Source organism: Talpa occidentalis, unplaced genomic scaffold (assembly GCF_014898055.3).
Source record: "Talpa occidentalis isolate TD23 unplaced genomic scaffold, MPIMG_talOcc4v2.1, whole genome shotgun sequence".
Classification (NCBI taxonomy): Eukaryota; Metazoa; Chordata; class Mammalia; order Eulipotyphla; family Talpidae; genus Talpa; species Talpa occidentalis.
Window position 1 is genome coordinate 2,571,762 of NW_026555331.1, and position 16,162 is coordinate 2,587,923.

Below are 16,162 nucleotides of genomic sequence, written 5' to 3' on the forward strand. Positions count from 1 at the left end.
GGAGCAGTGGGGAGACAGGAGAGGTCTGCTGTGCCATGTGGGCAGCTCCCTGGCTGGGGATCAAACTCGTGCTGCAGAGGCTGCAGACAGCTTCATAGGTTGTGTCTTAAACCCTTGCACCACCAGAGAGGCCCCCTTCTGGGTTTTTGTTCATTTGTCAGGTGTGTGTGTGTGTGTGCGTGTGCGCGAGCGCGCGTACCTAAAGAACACGTGTAAACAGTAAATTAATAAAATAATAGTGTTTATTTGGGGTATCATATTTGGGGAGCAAAACTTCGTAACAGTTCAAATTATGTCTCACTAGGGTCCTTGAGGAATTTTTAAAGGAAAAGGAGGGGGGGGAGAATAGAATTGCAAAAGCTGTTGACCAAGGCTAGGGTTGGTTCTAGATTATATTCCTAAGAGTTCCTTTCGTTTTAGTCAAACTGGCTCTGATAACTAAAAAGAAAAGAAAAAGGAGGGCCTCCCTGGTGGCCTAGTGGTTTAGTTTCAGTGCTGTCACGCTATGGCCTGAGTCCTTTCCCCGGCCAGGGAGTGACCCACAGGGTGCAGCAGACCCCTCCTGTCTCCCCGCTGCTCCCCTCAGCAGTGGGCTTCAGTGGATCCGCCTGTTCTGCTCCCCGCTCTGCCTCTGGTTAATCCTCTCACCCCCTCCCCCCCGCACCTCTGGCCTGAACCCAGTTCTACGCAATAAATAAATCTTATTTTTCAAAGGTTTATTTATTTATGCACACAAGAACTGGACGGGGGATGGCCGGGTCCACAATCCCTGAGCCACAATTCCGAAATCTCAAACGCTTTGACAATGTATGAAAGCCATCCTGCCTTTACTCCTCTGGCTGGCAAGCCGGCGGGAGCCCACAGGAGGCCACAGGAGGCGGCTGCTCCGCGCCTCCGGAGAGAAGCCGTGGCGCTCCCGCCCCGCCCCTCCCCTAGCCCGGGCCGGTGCTCCGCGCGGCCCCGCCCCTCCCCGCGCGGCCCCGCCCCTCCCCCGCGCGGCCCCGCCCCTCCCCGCGCGGCCCCGCCCCTCCCTCGCGCGGCCCCGGCCCCTCTCTGCGCGGCCACGCCCCTCCTCCGCGCGGGCGCGCCCCTCCCCCTCGCCGGCTTCGGGCTGGCAACCACCGAGTCGGCTGAGCCTCCGAGCCGCCCAGAGGGGCCGGAATCCGCGAGCAGCAGGCGCGGCCGTCCGAGGCCCGTTTCCGGCGTCGTCGCGGGTTTCGAGCCCCGGCGGTTCTCTGGTGAGTCGGCGCGACGGGCGCGGACGCGGGGCCGCGCGACCCTGGGCCCCTTACCTCGGCGGGGGCCGCTGGCCAGGCCCGACGGTGCTGTGTGCGCGGCCGCCCGCCTGGCCCGCGGCCCCGGAGACCCGGCGTCGCGACAGCCGCGGGGGGCGCCGTGCGCGGGGGGCCCGCGCGGGCCGGGCCCGGAGCCCTCGCAGGAAGGCCGCGCCCGCCGGCCTCGCGGGAGATCGTGCCCTGGCGCCCTGGAGCCCTGGACGCTGCCGTCGTGGCCTGTGGCGGGGACGGCTCGCGCGGGGCGGCGCCTCCGGCTCCTGCCCGGCCCGGGCCCGCCCTCCTGCCGCAGGCCCCTCGCGCGTCCGCGCCGCGCTCGCCCGGGGGCTCCGGACACCCTCCCCTGCGCCCGTTCGCTCCTGGAAGCGACGGCTGGCGAGTCGGCGTTGCCCGGCGGTCGTCGAGCGGCCACGCGCCCTCCTCTTTGGACGCGCTCCGCGAAGGTAGCGGCCCCGCTGGTTCTCTGGGCCGCCCCAGGGCCTGGCCGGCACCTCCCGCGGGCGCCACCGCGTGAGGCTCGGGACGTAGGTCCCCGCGCCGCACACTAGAGGGGACAGTGCTCAAGAGCCCTGAGGGCTGCAGCCCCACCCTGCGTGCCTGCACAGAAAGGGGCGACCGCGCCTCCACATTGGCCTGGAAGCCAGGGGCCCGCACCTCCAGCACCCTGACCTCTGACCCTTTCTGCCAGCAGGTCCCTGGATCAGGACGCGTGGATATCCAGCCCCGGAGCCTCATGGTAGGGGCCAGACAGCCTCCTTCCATCCTCCTTGAGGCGGCCCCTCCCTGCCTTGTCCTGGGCCTGTCCCACAACCTGCCTGAGGCTTTTGAAGGGGGTGGGTTGTAGATAGCTGGGCTGGAATTCTTCCTCCCCATTTTACAGTCAGGGACCTGGCGTGGTGCATGTGTCTGAGACCTGTCCGAAGGGGGCAGGGTGGGGCTGGCACTCGGGTCCCAGAGTAGCCGGTGTGTGTTCTTTCAGGAGGCCGTGACCTTTGGTGATGTGGCCGTGCACTTCTCAAGGGAGGAGTGGCAGTGCCTGGACCCTGGCCAGAGGGCTCTCTACAAGGAGGTGATGCTGGAGAATCACAGCAGTGTGGCCGGACTAGGTGAGGCTGCCCCTCAGCACTCTTACCCTTGCACCCACCTGGCCAGGCCTGTCAGCTGGGATGTAGAGGGCACGTGGTCAGATCGTCTCAGGCTGGATGGTCCTTGGATTTATCAGCCTTGGTGGGTCGGGAGCTGTGCCCAGGAGGGGTCACAGCAACCCCAGTGGGCCCCAGGCTTTGCACACGTCACGTGACTCAGTCCTCACAACAGATGACCTTTGGGAGCCAATTGGCAAGCTCGTTGTCAGGAAGCCTGAGCTACACATGGGCAATAAATTGTGACTCTCGCGCTTCAAGGCAAGGGTGGCAGCAGCTTCACAGGTGATATCAGGGTGCTCTCTTGTCCCTCCAGCCCTACCGGCTTCGTCTCTCCCTCCTGCCCCACGTTCTGCTGCAGTGGGGATAGACTGGGAATCTAGGTCCCTCTCAGACCTCAGCCAGGGAGCCAGGCACTTCTGGACAGAGAGAGAGGGCCCTGTGCCCAGCTCCTCACCCCCTGTGCACCCTGCAGAAGCTCTGTCTGCACCCCAGCAACCCCCTGCCCCTGTACTCCTGGAAATTCAGGTCTGGGCCCTGTGCTGGGCCCCTGGCCACACCAACACAGTCTCCTTCTCCAACCACACAGCAGGATTCCTGGTCTTCAAGCCTGAGTTGATCTCCCGACTGGAGCAGGGGCAGGAGCCGTGGGTGCTCGACCTGCAGGGAGTGGAGGGGACAGAGGCACCAGTAATCTCCCAAAGAGGTAAGGCCCAGGCCTATGGCAAAGGACTGAATTCATTTGGAAAATGAATGTTGGGAGGTCTCAAGATGTGGGGGCAAGGTAGGCAGGCCCTTTGAAAACTTGCTCCCTGAGGGAAGAGGTCAGTGTGGGCAGACTGCCTGCCCACAGGGGTGTGGAAGGGTTCAGAGTACTCATGCCCCTCAATGGCTGTAAGGGTGGGAGCCTACAGGCAGACCCCAGGGGCCACGCAGGCCTGTGGGCAGCCTGGGGACATGGGGCCCATTGGTGGCAGCTCAGGCCAGCTGCCAGGCTGCTTCTTGCATGGCAGAAAAGCAAGGGGAAAATGTTGGTGCATTTTGGCAAAAATGGTATTGGTTTTTGAGCCACATTTTATTCAGTTTCTAATGTTACTGTTATCCCTGTTAAGCAAAGGCACAGACTCGTGAGCCTGAGGAGAGCACGAACCCGACCTGAATCCCCCCGCCCCTGGGAGATATGTTATGTTTTCTGCAGGGACACCTGTACCGGGGCCCAAGGAGGGCTGTGCAGCCAGCTTTGCTGGATAAGGCCTGGGCGTGGCGCTGGCGTGTGGTGAGGCTGGAGCTGTAGGGAAGTGAGAACTTGGTTGAGTGACCCTGGCTGGGGCTGTGCAGCCTCGCAGGCAAGTGCTCTCACAGGCGGCCGAGGCCTGCCCACACTTTCTGGGCAGTGCACGTGTCTGCTTTGTGTTTTGTCGTCAGGGGCAGAGTGGGCATGTGCCTAGAGCACGGCCCCAGCAGAGCAGAACAGCCGGCATCCTGTTGGCGGCCCCACTGGACCCAAGGCAGCTCTGCCTGGGTTAGCACTGAGAGGGAGTTGTCGAGTTGCTTAGTCTCCTTGAGCCACAGCCATTCCAGTGGGTGACTGTTGCGCTGCTGGCCTTGTGGTGGGCAGAAGACTCCTTAGGGGGTGGTTCTCATGTGGTGGAGATGCGGTGTCGGTGGCTCCTGCACACCCAAGGGCAGGTGCCTTATGGGGAGGTGCCTTATGGGGTCCAGAGAGGCGTATTTGGAAAATGAATGTTGGGAGGCTTCAAGATGCAGGGGCGGGGTAGGCAGGCCCTTTGGAAAATTGCTCCCCGAGGGAAGAGGTCAGTGTGGGCAGACTACCAGGGATGGGGTCGGAGGAGGGACTTGGCAGCAGCTGGAGGAAGCGGAGTTCACCCGGGGTCCCTCTCGGACCCTGCTGTGCGCATCCCAGAGCCTGGCTCTGGGCTCCTCGCTTCTTCACTCCTAGTGTCGTGTCCTGCTAGCCTCCTCCACCCCCGTATCCAGCCTCTCGGGAACTTCCCACCCCTCAGACGCATGCTGTTTCCACGTGGGTCTGCCCTCGTTCCAGTTCCCGTGGGGTGAGCTCCTCTGCTGGCCTGTGTCCCTCATGGGTGGTGGTGTGAGCACTGCCAAGCCCACCATCTTTGCGTGCATGCATGAGGGGTCACATTTGAGAACCACATGGGCGTATCTCTGCTCTTGGCTGCCTGTCCTGGGTGGCACCCCGGGGGTGACCTGCACATACACACAAACCCACCCCTTTTTACCTTCTCTGAGGGCAGGGGATAAGGAGCATTTTTATGTCCTGTTTGTTTCAGATCCTGTGGTTAGGACTGCTGGTGAGCAGGTCTGTGAGGACATGCGCGTCCTCACATCAAAGTCCTGTGTGGCAGTGCTCAGCACCCCCCCACGGGGTTCTCCTCAGAGCCCCAGCTTTGGCAGCACCTGTGATTCTGAGGACTGGTCAGAGAGCCAGGCAGGCAGCCCTGGGCTGAGAGTGGTGAGCTCCCTCTTCCAGAGTAACCATTTGAACGCCGGGACCATAACACCCTGGAAGACCTTCACCGAGAAGGACGCCCAGGGAGCCGCCGCAGGAGGAGCGTCCCCCAGATGCGACATGTGTGGCCGAAGCTTCAGATCGACTTCAGATACTGCTCTGCATCAGGAAGGTAACAGACAGAAGAAAAGAAACAGATGTCAGGAGTGCTGGGGAAAACTACCTGAGTGCTTCCAGGGGAAAGGTCAGAGTCGCCGCCATGGAGAGAAGCCATATGTGTGTGAGGAGTGTGGAAAAGTCTTCAGGCTGTGCTCGCAGCTGAATCAGCACCAGCGAATCCACACTGGGGAGAAGCCGTTCAAATGCATTGAATGTGGAAAGGCCTTTCGTTTGAGCTCAAAACTTATTCAGCATCAAAGAATTCACACTGGAGAGAAGCCCTACAGGTGTGAGGAGTGTGGAAAGGCCTTTGGCCAGAGCTCCAGCCTCATCCACCATCAGAGGGTACACACAGGGGAGCGGCCCTATGGCTGCCGTGAGTGTGGCAAGGCCTTCAGCCAGCAGTCCCAGCTGGTCAGACACCAGAGGACTCACACTGGAGAGAGGCCCTACCCCTGCAAGGAGTGTGGGAAGGCCTTCAGCCAGAGCTCCACCCTCGCTCAGCACCAGCGGATGCATGCGGGGGAGAGGCCTCAAGTCCCCAGAGCCCCAGAGAGTCCCAACCTCGCTGCCCATCAGCGGACTCTCGCCACAGAGAAACCCTTCAAGTGCGACGAGTGTGGGAAGGCATTTCGGTGGGTCTCTCGCCTTAGCCAGCACCAGCTGACTCACACTGGTGAGAAGCCGTACAAGTGCAACAAGTGTGCGAAAGCCTTCGGCTGTAGCTCACGGCTTATTCGCCACCAGAGGACTCACACTGGAGAGAAGCCATTTAAATGTGAGGAGTGCGGGAAAGGCTTTGTGCAGGGCTCACACCTCATTCAGCATCAGAGAATCCACACTGGAGAGAAGCCCTACGAGTGCAGTGACTGTGGGAAGGCCTTCAGCCAGAGCTCCAGTCTCATCTACCATCAGCGAATCCACAAGGGGGAGAAGCCCTACGAGTGCCTAGAGTGCGGGAAAGCCTTCAGCATGAGCACACAGCTCACCATACATCAGAGGGTCCACACGGGGGAGAGACCCTATAAATGCGGCGAGTGTGGGAAAGCCTTCAGTCAGAACTCAACCCTCTTCCAACACCAGATAATCCACGCTGGAGTAAAGCCCTATGGGTGCAGCGAGTGCGGGAAGGCCTTCAGCCGGAGCTCGTATCTCATCGAGCATCAGAGGATCCACACCAGGGCCCAGTGGTGCCACGAGTACGGGAACACCCTGGAAGGCCCCACACATGCAAGCCGCAGGAAGGTGAATACAGTGAAGAAGTTGCACAAGTGTAATGAATGTGACAAGATATTCAGGTGGCGCTCTCATCTAATCATACATCAGAGGATCCACACTGGGGAAAAGCCTTACAAGTGTAATGAATGTGGCAAAGCTTTTAATCGGAGCTCAAGGCTTACCCAGCATCAGAAAATTCACATGGGTCCTGTGTAAGTGTACATAAATGTGAATAAACCCACAGCCTTAACTTACTTATCTCATATGGGATCCTTTATACCAACAAGAACTTAGAATGTCGGGGAAGACTCAGAGGTGCTCTCTTCAGGCGAAGCGTGTCCAGACTCCCACTGTGTCTATTTGCTGGAATGTGACCGCATCCCAACCCATCAGACCCAGGTTCCTCACCTCAGGGGCATGTGCGCAGAGTTGCGAGTCCTCGGAGGGAAGACCCTGAGCTGCGGAGAGGGTAGGGGAAGCTGAAGCTCTTCTGCACCAGCAGGCCCTCGTGGGGGGCCGGGTTGGTTTCCCCAGAGCATCAGCCTCAACAGTGAGGTTCGTGTTAGTGCAAGTTCGGGGGGGTTGGCTCGAATTCCTTACCCTAATCTCATCAGAGCTGCCAGGGACACGGTCACCCAGACCCCTCTTGGGAGAGGCTGGGCAGTATGGTTTTGTTGTGAAGGCACGGATCCCTACAGGTGTCCAGGCACGCCCCGGGAGGTCACTCGCCCCGCTCCAGCCCAGAGCCTGTTTGCTCACCTGAGCATCTAGGTTTGGTGTAATCTTTCTGGGGTCACCGCCTCCTGCTGGGGTTGAGGTAAGGTGGGTGCTGGAGACCTCACAGCCTCACCTTCCTCCGTGGCCTGGGCCCCTCCCAGCTGAGTGTGGGTCTCCTGCAGGCAGTTCTGGGCCCTGTCTGCGTCGGTGCTAGGGCGAAGGCCCCTCCCAGGGCCGGACACCATGAAGTCACCGGCTGCTTCCCTGCCTCCGGCGCCCCTGCTGCCCCCAGATCTTGTGCCCAGGGCCCAGTTAGAGACAGGCCGGTGGTCGCCGCTGCCGCGCTGCAGGGTGGTCACTCCAACGGGCTGTGGGGTATTTTAGCTGAGGCCAGCAGCAGTGGGCTCGGGTCCAGGCCCTGGCACACACGCAGCCCCGCTCCGCTCCGCTGGCCGCTGAGGCTGCTGAGCACTGAGGGCCACCGCCCCCAGCCTCTGCGGAGGACACTGTGAGGTCACCGTGCCATCCCTGGGGGAGCCGAGCGCCCCGGTGACGGGCAGGGCCAAAGGGAGGGGTGATGTGCTGCTGCCCTGGACCTACGGCTCCCCTTTCCCCTTTGAACAGGTGAGGTGCTACATGTGGCCCAGGGTGGCCGCCCAGCCCCGGCGCCTCGTTAGCTACACAGCCAACCGCTGAGGCAGCATTTACACCTGAGAACAAAAGCCACAGCCAGCAAGGCCTCCCCAGGTGAGGCAAGTGCCCAGCCGCAGCTGGCCACATCCTCACCTCGCTTCCCAGCACCTGTCCACAGAGCACTCCTGACCCTTGTGACCGGACGCTGCCCAGTTACTGAGGTTGACGTTTGCCCAAATAAATCTCCCTGTTGAAGTAGCTCAGTCTGTCGACAGGTGGAAGAGCTCAGAGTAACCGCTAGCACTTGGGGCACAGAAGACCGCCAGTGACATGGGAGACCCTGGAAGCCTCACCTCCAAGAGCCAGCGGGGTTCGGACACTGGCGCCTCGGGCTGCCCGCGGGGCCTGGGCCCTTCCCTCCCCCTGATCCTCTCGGTTCAGCGGCGGTCGCTTTACCTGTGTCCCAGGGCAGCCGAAGCCCAGAGAGCTGACCGGCGGCCCTGCGGCTGGAGGGGGCGCCACACTCCCGGCCTTGGGCCCTGAGGTCCAGCAGCTGTGGCTGTGATGGGGTGGGGAAATTCTGCGCCACTTTCAAGCTGTAGTTCCCAATTTTGGCTTCAGTAAATACAACAGTATGCGCAAGAATTTCCAGGACCCTTTCAGTGTAGATTTTGACATACTTTGGATTTCTTTTTGGAGACAATAAATTAAATCCATCATTTTGAACTGAAATCACTTTCGTCTCACTGATCAGATTGCACGTTGATTTCTGACAGGATCAGCACTATCTGGGGCCTGTGGTTCCCGTGTGCAGACGCCGCCATCTGCCCTTTGGGAGCTGGGCCAGGAGGGGCCTGCCCTGGGTGGCCACAGGCAGAGCCGCCACAAGGTTCAGCGGCTGACTCTGGGCTTTGGTGGAAGAGCCCCCCCTCCCAGCAGCCTGCGCCACAGAGGGGCCTCCCAGGTCAGGCGCGCCTGCCCACCCCTACAGCAAGACCCCGGCCTCCAACCTGCCATCCGCACGCCCCTGCACCAGCTCGGGAAGAAGCAAGGCCAGGACCACATGCCCAGTGCCCCCCCCCACTAACTCTCCCAGCAAGTGAAGACACCTCGACAGCCCTGGGCCCCCGCGGAAACCTGGCGGGCAGGGTGGTGCAGGAGCGGAGGTGGCGTGGGCCTCTCAGAGCCCACTGACTGTCCTCAGACCTGGCCTGCAGGGCTGAGTGCAACACTGGACCAGCAGGACACGTAGCGACATCGCCTGACCCTGGATAGGCGCGCGCTGCCGCAGCCCCCAACAGAGTGGCCCGGGGCTTGCTTGCCACTGGGTGTGATCCTAGCCACCAGGGCTCCTGCACCCAGATCCCAGGTTTCCATTTCTGGCCACACTGGTCAGGTTTCACTGAGGGGACCCTAAATGTGTGTGTTTGCTCTGCTCAGGGTCCATGAGCCTTCCAAGGCTGTACCCTGGCCAGAGGCGGGTCTACACCCAAGTCAGCACACAAGGCTCTCCCAGTGAAGGGGGTCCAGGCCGGCAAGGGGCGCACGGCCCAGGGCTCTAGGTACTCGTGTGGGTGCCGGGGCTCTCCTGGGCAGTCGTCAGAGGCAACACGCGTGAACCACCAACAGCACAGACCGCGGAGTTCTCAGTATCTGCGCCCCCCACCCAGAGTTGCCATGTTGGGTCCTGACGCCCAACATGAATCAGGTGATGGGGCCGTGAAGGTGCGGCCTCCATGAAGGGCCCTGGGGTGCCCAGCGCCCCCAGGCGTGGCCAGATAGTGCAGGTCAGAATTCCTTAGGATTTTTTTGGTATCATATTTCGGGTTTTTTGTATGCGTCAAAATGGGGACATCTTCCAAGACAGGCTAACCGCCCAGGGAGGTCCGTGTGGCCTGAGCTGACCTGAGCATGTCCACCCAGGTGGGCAGGGGCAGCGCAGGCCATCCAGCCCCAAGCCCAGCCCTGTCCTCGGGGGAGGGGCACGGTGGACCCCACAAGGGACAAATGTCCTGTAGTCACTGGGAGCCCCAGGGCTGCGCCCCTCCCCTGCCCTTCACTGCCAGGGGCAGGCTTAAGACAGCTTGGGGGGGGCCCTTCTGGAAACCAAGCACACACTGCATGGAGCAGGGGTGTGAAGGGGTGCTGGGGTGGGCAGGGGCTCCTGCACAGGCGCAGCCGGCTGCCAGCTGGGCACCCAAATCACTGCTCAAGCACGTTTGCCTCTTTGAGATGTGTGTCCTGGAGTACGGCTGAGAGAGGACTTGGTCCAGGAACACAGCCTGAAGGCACGGGGTGTGCAGAACAGGTCCTGAGGCCCCTGCCTGGGGTGCGCCGCTGCTGGAGACCACATCCCCACCCTAGGGCAGAGGAGGGAGTCCCGGCAACAGCCTCCTGTGCCCCGACTCCACCCTGCTGTCTGCTCCTCACTCAGAACCAGACCTGAGCCAAGCCCTTCACACCCTGCAGTTGCTGCTCACCTGTAGCATCACCCCAGATTATCACACAGGCCTCCATGCGCCCCTCATGCAGTGCAGCCACTGGGCCTAACAACGTACTGGCTCCCTGGAGTCCCCCTCAGGTCCCCTCACCACTCTGCTGCTTTCCGCTTTCAAGTCTCTGCTCAGGTGCCATGTCCTCAAGAAAGCCATCCTGAGCCAGTTAGAGTGACAGCCTGGGACTGAGGGCCCCACAGCCCACCCCCCAACCCGGCTTCAGCTCCTGCGTCACCCACCAACCCCTCACGGCTACCCTAGGGCCCCCGTCCTGCAGGCATGTTGGCTCTGTGAGGCCAGATGTCCACGTGGAAGCAGGAGTCACAGAGCTAACACGAGGCCCAAGGCCAGCTGAGGGGCACACAGGCCCATGCCCGGGGCCCTCCCCCAGCAGCAGGACCACAGCGCAGGTGGTGGAACACCCACCAGGAAGACATGTGCTTGCAGCTACTTTACTTTCAAAGAGGACTGAGCTGCACAGCTGTTTCCAACCACGCAGAAAAGACCACCCCCAGATCCTCTTGCCGGAGGGCCAGGCCCGCGAGAGGCTGCAGAGCACCTCCAGGGACGGGTGGGATGGGCAGCTCGGTCAGTCCTGCAGCCGGCGCTCACACCGCTTCTCCAGGTCCGCCATCTCCTTCAGCACCAGGGCCACGCTGTACCGCAGCTCCTGGAACTTGGCTGTGGGGACCTCGAGGCGGTATGCTGACCCATCTGACAGCCTCAGCTGCATAAGGACGCTGGGCTGCAGGGAGCGTGTCAGGGCGCTGGTGGAGATGGCCACGTCCACCCGCCACCGCAGCTCGGCCATGTGGGGCAGCCAGGCTGCCTGCTGCCTGGCCATGGAGTCAAGGAGGGGCCGCTGGCTCCCAAACAGCACGCTGGTCAAGTCCGCAACCAAATCCTGGGGGATGCAGAGTTCCTGGAGCTGGTCCCTGAAGGTGTCCGGCGTCAGACTGGTGGGGGGCAGTCGGAGGGCTTGCCGGAGCAGAGCGTGCAAGCCGGCCAGCAGGATGCCCAGGCGCTGCTCTGGCAGGTCCGTGCCGGCCCTGAGGTGCTGCACAGCCTCACAGCAGTCCTCTCCCTGCAAGCTGCCCACCACCAGCTTCAAGAGCTTTCTGAACATGCCCCTGTCCAAGTCGCCCAGGAGCGGGGCCATTGCTGCCACCTCCAGAGGGGGCTGGGGCCCCAGAAAACTCACTCGGCCACTGTGACTGTCTCCGGGGTGGTGCAGGTATGGAGCTGCCGCCCCCACAGCAGACATTGCTGTCCCGCCTCTGGGCTCGGAAGGAGGTCCGGGTCACCTGCCTGCATGAAGGAAGAGGAGGGGCCCAGTGACCCACCTCCTCCAGACCTAAGACTGTGCCCTCAGGCGCAGACTGCACCTGTCAGCTACGCTGCCGGGACCGGTCCTGCCGGGCAGGCGGAGCTGGCAGGAAAGGGAGGAGAGGGGAGGTGAGAGAAAACCGGGCGACCACAGCCCCAAGTGCATGAAGAGACAGAGGAGAAAGGCCCGGAGCACAAAGAAGGCTGCGCAGGCCGCCTGGGCATTTCAGGGCCGCGCGCCCCCTCTCGAGTCGCACCACGGCTCCCGCGAGAGCCGGTCCCTGCTCAGCCACCAAGGAGGCCGAGCCAAGGGCTGGGCCCGGGCCTGTCCATTTGGAATGGAGCCACCGCCGACAGGGCGACCCACAGGCTCGCGGCCAGGGCGGGGAGCGCGCGGTGGGCAGAGGCGGCGTCACAGGAGGGCGAGGACCCCCGCGCCCCACCTCGCCGGGACAGCCCCAGGGCCGCGCCCCGCGCCCGGAGCCCCCCAACCCCCGCGCCCCACCTCCCCCGGAAGGCCCCAGGGCCGCGCCCCGCGCCCCGCACCCGCCCCCCCGCGCCCGCGCCCGGAGCCCTCCCGCGCCCGGAGGCAACCCCGGGCCCGGAGCAGCCACCCGGCGCCCCGAGCCGCCCCGCACCTGGCGCCCGCGGCCGGGAACTGAGGGCCCAGGGGAGAGCAGCGCGCAGTGGAAGCCGGAAGTGGACCTGGACACCCCCGGAAGCAAGCCGGGCCACTTCCGGTCAGCTCTAGGAAACCCGGAGGACGCGGCACTCTGTGATCCGCGAGACCCAGGGGTGGGGCCTACTTGAGAGGCGATTCCAGGCATCGCGAGGATTTCTAGGCGCGTCACGAACACTCGCGCCTCGGTCTCTGCTGGGAGCGGGGCGCGCCGTCGTCCACGCTGGGGCGCCCACCGGGGACGCGGGGGAGGCCTGCGGGGTGGGGCTGGGAGGGGGCGAGGCATGCGGAGAGCGGGCGGGGCCTGGGGGCGGGACCGCAGGGGAGTGGGAGGAGCCAGGCGGGGAGCGGGCGGGGTCTGGCGCTGAGTGGGCGGGGAGCGGAGGGGCGGGGCCTTGGTGGGTGGGGAGCGGAGGGGCGGGGCGACTGAGGGGCGGGGCTTGGTGGGCGGGGCAGCGGAGGGGGCGCCGCGGGCTCCGGCCGGCCGGGGAGGACGCTCAGCCCCCGGCTCCGCACTGCGGGAACTGTGAGGCGAGATCTCCCGGCACCGCGGGTGTGTTGGAAGCGACGGAACAAGGCAGACGAGCTGATCAGTGAGCGACTGCAGTGGGCCGTCGGCAAGGTGGCTACGAAGTGGCCGAGCGCGGGGCCCCGGCGCGCGGGGCTTGGGCCGTGGGAGCTGAAGCCGCGGAGACGCCCTGGCGCGCCCCGCAGGGTGGTGATCACAGAGGCGCCGGACGCGCAGGCTGAGGCTCTGCGCGCCCGTGTGTGTGTGGAAACCCTCGCAGCGGGTGCTGTGCTGGGCAGGAGGGGCCTGGCCCCTGGACGCAGAGGCCGCAGAGCCAGTGAGCTCGCGTCCCCGCAGGCGAGGCCCGCAGGACGGTCCCGCAGGAGACGCCTTCGCCCTTGAACACGAGAGGCACGGCCTTGCTGTTTGTGAGTCGCCGCCGCTGCGCCGGCGGCCTGAGCTAAACACCAGTGTCGCGAGAGTGGGGCGCGGCCCTGCCCGCCGAGGGGAGCCGCGTGGCGCAGGGCTCGGCGCTGTCTGGGAAAGTCGTGGGTGCGACCCGGTGAGGCCAGCCCCGTCAGACGTGCAGGAACAACGAAAACATGTCCCCACACAGCCTCGCACAAAGACGTGCTTCCCAGCGTTACTCATGGTCATCAGAAACGGTGACCCCACGTGCACATGACTGACTGTGATATGCGGGAGAGTGCTCAGCAGGAAAGAGTGAAGAGCCGGCTTATCACAACCTGATGAACCTCCAGACGCTGTGCTGAGTGAAAGCAGCCAGCTGCCAAGACTACCAGGAGGCTGAGGGACGCCACGTGTCCCCGATCTGTCAAGGAGTGGTCAGCCCCGTCAGGGCACTTTACGACCCACCAGTTGGAGAAGGCTGTGGTCAGGACATGGGCGCCAGAGACGGGGGCATGGACCTAGGGGCCCAACCCAGGCTGGATCTGGCTGAATCTCTCCCTGGAACAGCTTAGCGGGGTGTCCTGGGTGCACTTGGCTCCTGTTCAGCTGGTGCTCCGCCTCCTCAGCCCCTCAGGCCTGTTCCCACTCCAGATGGGGCCTGACTTTCCTGCAAGGCCATGCAGGCCACGAGGGTGCACAGCGACAGCCCCACGGGTCACCTGCCTGGGGCTGCTCCTCTGTTGTGCCCCAGTGGGTTGAACAGACTGTGCTTGTTTCTAGGCGCTTGCATCCATGGACACTGAGATTCCCGGCACAGGCCCCGTGTGCCTGGATGATGTTCCGCTCCGTGAGACCCCTCAGCCACCAAACGGGGTCACCACGCACACTCCCCAGGTGCTCAGATCAGACACAGCAGATGTCGTTGGGCAGGCTCCTCCAACGCCATTGAACTGTGCAGTAAAATGGGGCAAATATTGTTACTTTACCACAATTTTAAAAAATGGAAAAAATAATCTATGGTGTTAAAAGTCAGGATCCAGATTATCTTTGGGATTCATGGAGTTAGTGACTGGGTGTGACTTGCACAGGATTTCTGAGTCCTGTTAATTGTTTTTTTTAAAACAGAATTCCTCTGCGGGATCATTTCCCCCCCCCCATAAAAAACCCAGAATTACTCAAATTTATTCCATCCAAGGCCAAGACACTGAAGTTATAATTTGCTTTGAAATGGACCATGTTCTTCAGCCCATTGGCCACAGATGTACCCAGTCTGCTTTGCTCAGAGAGAGCTGCTCCATCTTGTCATGGCCTCCTCCCCACAAATGAGCATCACAGCTGCCACCCAAGGGCAGCCGTGGCCCAGGTGGTGGGGCCCCTAGAGACCTTATTTCTCGGCCTGCGTGGGGCTCACCTGTGGCATCTGATTGAATATATTTACATATTTGCACGCTTTTTTTAATGTATTAGTTTTCTAAGAGTTGTTTCTTTTTTAAAGATTTATTTATTTATGCATACAAGAGCTGGGGTGCACACCAGAGGTGTGGGGGTGAGAGGACTCCCCAGGGACAGTGTGGAGCAGAACAGGTGGATCCACTGAGACACACTGCTGAGGGGAGCAGCAGGGAGACAGGGAGGTCTGCTGTGCCCTGTGGGTCAGCTCCGTGGCCAGGATGGAGGGTGGACTCAGGCTGCAATGGCTGGCATAGCTTTACAGTGCTGAAACTCAGGCCCTGCACCGCCAGGGAGGCCTGGATGCTGCAGGCCCTGTTGTAGGCCGTGATTCCGCAATGAACGAAACAAAGGAGGCTCCTGGCCTCACAGATCTTTGTGCAGGACACAAACACACACCGTGGAGGCTGTGTATGGTCTTACCTGTCAGTTTTACATTCTATTCCATCAACTTTACTCTTCACCAATAAAATTTCTTTTAAAAATCATATTGTTTGGCTGTACTATGTTCAGTCAGACACAAGACAACTGATTTACCCGTTACTGTTGTAGAAAACTTAGGTCTCCTCCAAAATTTCTCCACTATAAAATAATTTGGGTGGGGATCCTACCATTACAGTTTTGCTACTTTGGGGGGTGGATTCCCAGATGGAAAGTTGTAACTGGAAAATGCCAGGGCCAGAAAGCCAACAATCATAGAGAACAGGGTATGTCACCCCAAAGCCCGCTCTGACACAGCTGGCTGGTCTGTCAAGTTCGGCCCCCAGTCTGTTGTCACCGCTGGTCATCGTGGCCCATCCTGCTTTCCTCACGGTGTCAATGTCTGACACTTTCTCATGGTGTCACTGGGCACAAGTCTCAGCTCACAACAAGAGTTTTAGTCCAAAGAAAACAGATCACTAGCCAGTGTCTGTGCAGCCGCCCCATGCAAGGCAGGGTCCCCGCCAGGAGTGCCCCGCCCGCCAGCCCCAAAGGTGCTGGTTGGCTTTAAGGCCCTGCACGTGGAGCTTGATGGATTTTCAGGGCTGTGCCCACGGCATCCTGCCGGCACAGCCCGCATCCATCTCCCCAGCACGAAGTACTGGTGAGACAGCAGCTTTCCTCGTGGTCAGGCTCCGCAGTCATTGAAGGCAGGTGAGGAGGGAGGAGGGGCAGCTGCATGTGGTTGTGTGGATCCCGGGGCTGAGCGTGTTACCGAGCAGCCCTGATATAAAATGGGTTGCCTGGCTGTGGGTCCTCACCCATGCGCTTAAAAGGGACTTATTAATACTCCACTACAGGCACATACAAAAGGTTAATAAAAGGTTTATTTACAAGGGAAAGGGAATTGAGGAAATGTACAACTCAGGGAAAAAATAGGGAAACAAAGTCTTTAATGTGTCCTACCCAATCCGCCAACCCGGAAACCCAAAGGCACTCTTAGAGCTGGCTAAGCTGCGAGCTGGCGGGGAGCCAAAATGGGGGACCCCCCAAAACCCACGTGTCTGGCTTTATACCCACGTGACTGCTGAACCCCACCCTCAGGTCCCAGCCACCTTCCCTTTGGTGGTGATGGGATTTGGAGTTCCCAGTGGCTTTGGCTTTGGCCTGGGGTGGGGGTGGAGTCCACAAAGCCTGTATGGAATTAGCTTTAGGACTTCCT

At 61.6% G+C, this 16,162-nt stretch overlaps 2 protein-coding genes across 8 annotated transcripts; one reads left to right on the forward strand and one right to left on the reverse strand.

Annotated features, from left to right (window-relative positions):
* The first annotated feature begins 1,162 nt into the window (after positions 1–1,162).
* On the forward strand, positions 1,163–8,422 carry ZNF7 (zinc finger protein 7). 5 transcript variants are annotated; one of them, XM_037529428.2, is made up of 5 exons: positions 1,163–1,238; positions 1,981–2,028; positions 2,272–2,398; positions 3,024–3,140; positions 4,747–8,422. In XM_037529428.2, the coding sequence occupies exons 2-5, from the start codon at positions 2,026–2,028 to the stop codon at positions 6,516–6,518; spliced, it is 2,019 nt and encodes a 672-aa protein (XP_037385325.1). In that variant the 5' UTR covers positions 1,163–1,238; positions 1,981–2,025; the 3' UTR covers positions 6,519–8,422. The 5 variants fall into 5 exon arrangements, with proteins under 5 accessions (XP_037385325.1, XP_037385259.1, XP_037385476.1 ...); XM_037529362.2 differs by having other exon boundaries at positions 1,984–2,028; XM_037529579.2 differs by lacking the exon at positions 1,163–1,238 and adding an exon at positions 1,649–1,735.
* On the reverse strand, positions 7,456–12,394 carry COMMD5 (COMM domain containing 5). 3 transcript variants are annotated; one of them, XM_037496130.2, is made up of 2 exons: positions 12,280–12,394; positions 7,456–11,455 (listed from the first exon to the last, which is right to left on the reverse strand). In XM_037496130.2, exon 2 carries the CDS (start codon positions 11,409–11,411, stop codon positions 10,737–10,739), a length of 675 nt encoding a protein of 224 aa, XP_037352027.1. In that variant the 5' UTR covers positions 11,412–11,455; positions 12,280–12,394; the 3' UTR covers positions 7,456–10,736. The 3 variants fall into 3 exon arrangements, with proteins under 3 accessions (XP_037352027.1, XP_037351948.1, XP_054547920.1); XM_037496051.2 differs by lacking the exon at positions 12,280–12,394 and adding an exon at positions 12,112–12,214; XM_054691945.1 differs by lacking the exon at positions 12,280–12,394 and adding an exon at positions 11,731–11,853.
* Between the last annotated feature and the right edge of the window lie 3,768 nt (positions 12,395–16,162).

What these genes read in the sequence shown, in the direction of transcription:
- COMMD5 (XM_037496130.2), bottom strand. Translation starts at nt 11,411, where the DNA reads ATGTCTGCTGTGGGGGCGGCAGCTCCATACCTGCACCACCCCGGAGAC.
- ZNF7 (XM_037529428.2), top strand. An exon ending in CAGCAGTGTGGCCGGACTAG is followed by an intron (nt 2,399 to 3,023) that starts GTGAGGCTGCCC and finishes CCAACCACACAG; the next exon opens with CAGGATTCCTGGTCTTCAAG. An exon ending in ACCAGTAATCTCCCAAAGAG is followed by an intron (nt 3,141 to 4,746) that starts GTAAGGCCCAGG and finishes TGTTTGTTTCAG; the next exon opens with ATCCTGTGGTTAGGACTGCT.